Below are 3,430 nucleotides of genomic sequence, written 5' to 3'. Positions count from 1 at the left end.
CATCACCCACAAGCATTCTGTGAAGCAGAAGTCGTCATGATCACCCAGCGCCAGGTACTAAGCTCATCCCAAGTTCTTGGTCACCGTCTTTTCGCACGGCAATGTACAATAATATATCTTCACATCCACGTCAAGATTCCAAACCATATATTAAAAATAGGGGATTTGACTCCGAGAGGAAGTACAGAAACCAATCCTCGGGGACGACTCCGCCTATCTTTTTCTCCTTCCATCCCCGGCTCGATCCGACATGATGGTGCTCCTATGGCTAGGTTGTTAGCTTTATAAGGTTAACAGTTCTTCTCAATAAATGATCTGAGAGGCTCCTGTACCATTCGCTACTGATCAGGCGTTGTTTAACTCCTCCACCAGCCTCTTAAGCTTGGCCATGTCAGCGCCTTGTGATTCATCTTTCTTCTCACCATTCAAATACGCCTGGAAAGTGGGCACAGAGCGGACGCCAGCCTTCTCGGAAACAAGCGGCTGTTGATCAATGTCGACGTTGCAGAACACAATCTCCGGGTACTCCAAGGACATAGCTTCAAATTTTGGGCTGACTTCTTCGCACGAGCCGCACCAGGTGGCAGAGAAGTCAACAGCAACCTTCTCGTGATGAGACAGAAGCTCCTTAAAGGCTTCCTCAGAGGTAACAACTATCATCATATTGTGCATTGAACGGATAGGTAGGGGTGAGCGCTGATGATAAGTGTTAAATGGAGGGGGAGTTACCTATCGGAACAAGATAATCACTGCCTCCTCGCAAATATACTGGAATCAGACGGCCAGCAGTGGGTCAAGGAGGGAGGTGATGTGTCAATTCGTATTACCCACTCAGCGTTGTTCAAGGTAGCCAGCTCTTCGAGAGCTTCTAGTTCTTCTTCTCTGCAATGCAATCAATTTGTTGGTTTGTAACACGCTTCTGGCTCGATAAGCCCCGAGCCCTTTACATCCGCAGTCACAAGGATAGAGACGCGGGTATTTTTAATTCAGCATGCCCTATGATTGCCCTCCGGCTTCTTGCCAGTAAGGTTATCGGTGTAAAGAATTCTCCACCTGCTGCCATAAAGACCCGTAAAGGCTCCCTCCCGCAACATTTGAAGCAGGTAGTGACGACTGTAATACCATGTCCTCCCATGGCTGCCAGCCTGTCCTGCGGACTGCATGCTCGAAGCAGTGGTACACCCACTTTGTTGGGCGCGAAATCGACAGTATGTAAAATTTCCCCCTTGGCGGTCTTACATCCGAGGAAATATTAGCTGCTGCACCGGTCCAGATTCATATTTGGGAAGCACGTCAACATCAGTGTCAATGGAGTCGGTCTGGCCAATGAGAAGGGCTGCAGATAAAAAGGTTTTGTCTTGCCGCTATGCACCTCCTGCCAAAAAGGTGCGGGGGCAGAATCAAACGGCCACACCCATGCTGGGATTGTCTAGCCTGATGACACCTGGCGGAGAGAAACATGCATGAAGGAGTGATCCCGCCTACAAAAACGTCGTAACGTCATCTCAGCAAGCCCCACCTTATTCCATCCTAGTCTAAGCATCTGAAGATATGCAAAAATTACCCCGTCAGTCCGAGTCAAATGGTGCCTTGTGTCTGACAACTGTGGGGAGTCAAGCCACGCCTAGCTAAGCTCTCTGCAAAATCCACTTACAAATAGTTAACTAGTTACATGAGTGTACATTGTTGGTAGAAGATGTGTTACATCCACTAGGTACGTACTTGGCTACACTGACGGGGGTTTCCTGAAAAGGCGACAGCCTTGGATATGTCCTCGTCGCGACAACGCTTTAGGTCACTGGCACTATCTGTGAGGCTTTCGATTTTTAACAACCCTACATCTGGTAGGGGGCCTAAGTTCTTGGAGCTTTGTTTGGGCAAGAGGGTCCGTTGCTCCTTCTCTGTTTACGCGTGGCTGCTGCTGCGCGGTTTGCGGCGTGTGTTTCGTGGTACGTGAGGTACGAGACCGTTCGTTGTATCAGGGGTGGGATGCGTCCTTCCGGATGGCGATGCTGGGATGTGTCAGAAACGCGTTTACCGCATTCGATGTTCTTATTTCCTCAGTTACAGCCGGTCTAGCGCTCTACAGTGTCTGCCAAACTGGCTGATAGTTGCAGCAACGCAACCCGACCCTGGTGATCCGCGCATCCACCATTTCCACTTTATGCAGTCCTCTCGTGCGGGGGAGACGATAATAAGTGACGAGTATGGACCGACGAGTAAGAGGCGCAGGTTACATCAGACAGAGCCATTCCCCCGTCTCGCGGCTGTGAACCCGTGTAGGGCCATTGAATTATGCAATAGCCCAACTCCATTTACTGTATTCTATCTTGAGTTTGGCGTTGACTGAGCCGATGAGAATGGTAACCACACCAATTCAAAGAGTGGTCCATCTCCAGCCGCAAAATCTTTCGCAATGAGGTTGCTCTCAAACATTGTGTCATGATATTACTGGCTCAAAATTGCAGTCAGTTCACGGGCTGCAATGATGGCAGAGCAAGGACAGTCCCATCATTGGCTGCCTCATTCGAATGTACAATGCAGAATTGCGGTGGTTCGCCATAGGATCCCTGCAGTTCGACTGAACAGGCTACACGTTGACGAGGCGACCGACGCACCCTCTACTCTCGGCCCAGGTCGTCTGATGAGACATCTCGTCTCTGAGGATTTCCTGCCCGTGTCGCTGGTTGCTCAATAACTCTCTGCATCATCTCTTAGAATCACTATTCCTATAAATCTATGAATTCGGAGCATCTTCGCCCAAGACGCCGTCATAGTATAGTTTCTGCGAAGTAAAAACATCTGATTTAATTCATGAACTTCTTTCTCTCTTGCACTGCTCATTCCAAGAGATAAACATGCCTTCTCAAACTACCAACAATAAATCGCAACAGAAGACAAAACAGGTCCCAGCAGCTACATCCCAAGATGGAAATAAAGACCCTGTTAAAGACTTATTGTTGATGTTCGAGGGCTTCGCTTCATCTGCAAGCTTTCTCGAACTCAAAACCATGCATATTGACAATACAACATTGAGAGACAATCTTCAAACATCTGAGATAGCTTATCGTAAAAACGTGGGAGAATTGGCACAGTGCAGTGTACAGCTTCAAGAACAGAAAGAACAGCTGGAGAAAGAAAGGGCGGAAAAGAAGATTATGGAGAAAGAACTTCAAGTCAAGCAGAAACAAGCCGCGCAGCATGCGACAGATGTAAAGCATCAGGAGGAGAAATTGCAGACAATGATTGCGGATATCAAAACAAAGGATAGTCGTATTCTTGCTCTGGAAAATATCCAGCAAGAAAGGGACAAGATCAAGCTTGAACTGGCGTCGCGAAAAGAGCAGCTTGCCAACAAGACAGAGGAGCTCGCCGGTGTCCAAGAGCAATTAGCCACCATTGAATCATTTAGAGTGAAAATGCAACCACT

At 48.2% G+C, this 3,430-nt stretch overlaps 1 protein-coding gene across 1 annotated transcript; it reads right to left on the bottom strand.

Annotated features, from left to right (window-relative positions):
• Positions 1-345: 345 nt before the first annotated feature.
• Positions 346-663, bottom strand: MAA_01405 (Thioredoxin-like fold protein; the record flags this gene model as incomplete). The annotated part of the gene is made up of 1 exon (XM_007819403.1): positions 346-663. The coding sequence occupies one exon, from the start codon at positions 661-663 to the stop codon at positions 346-348; it is 318 nt and encodes a 105-aa protein (XP_007817594.1).
• Between the last annotated feature and the right edge of the window lie 2,767 nt (positions 664-3,430).

Source organism: Metarhizium robertsii (assembly GCF_000187425.2).
Source record: "Metarhizium robertsii ARSEF 23 chromosome Unknown MAA_Scf_13, whole genome shotgun sequence".
NCBI classification, from domain to species: Eukaryota; Fungi; Ascomycota; class Sordariomycetes; order Hypocreales; family Clavicipitaceae; genus Metarhizium; species Metarhizium robertsii.
Note: the sequence above shows the minus strand (reverse complement) of the source record. Positions and strands in the feature narration are given on the sequence as shown.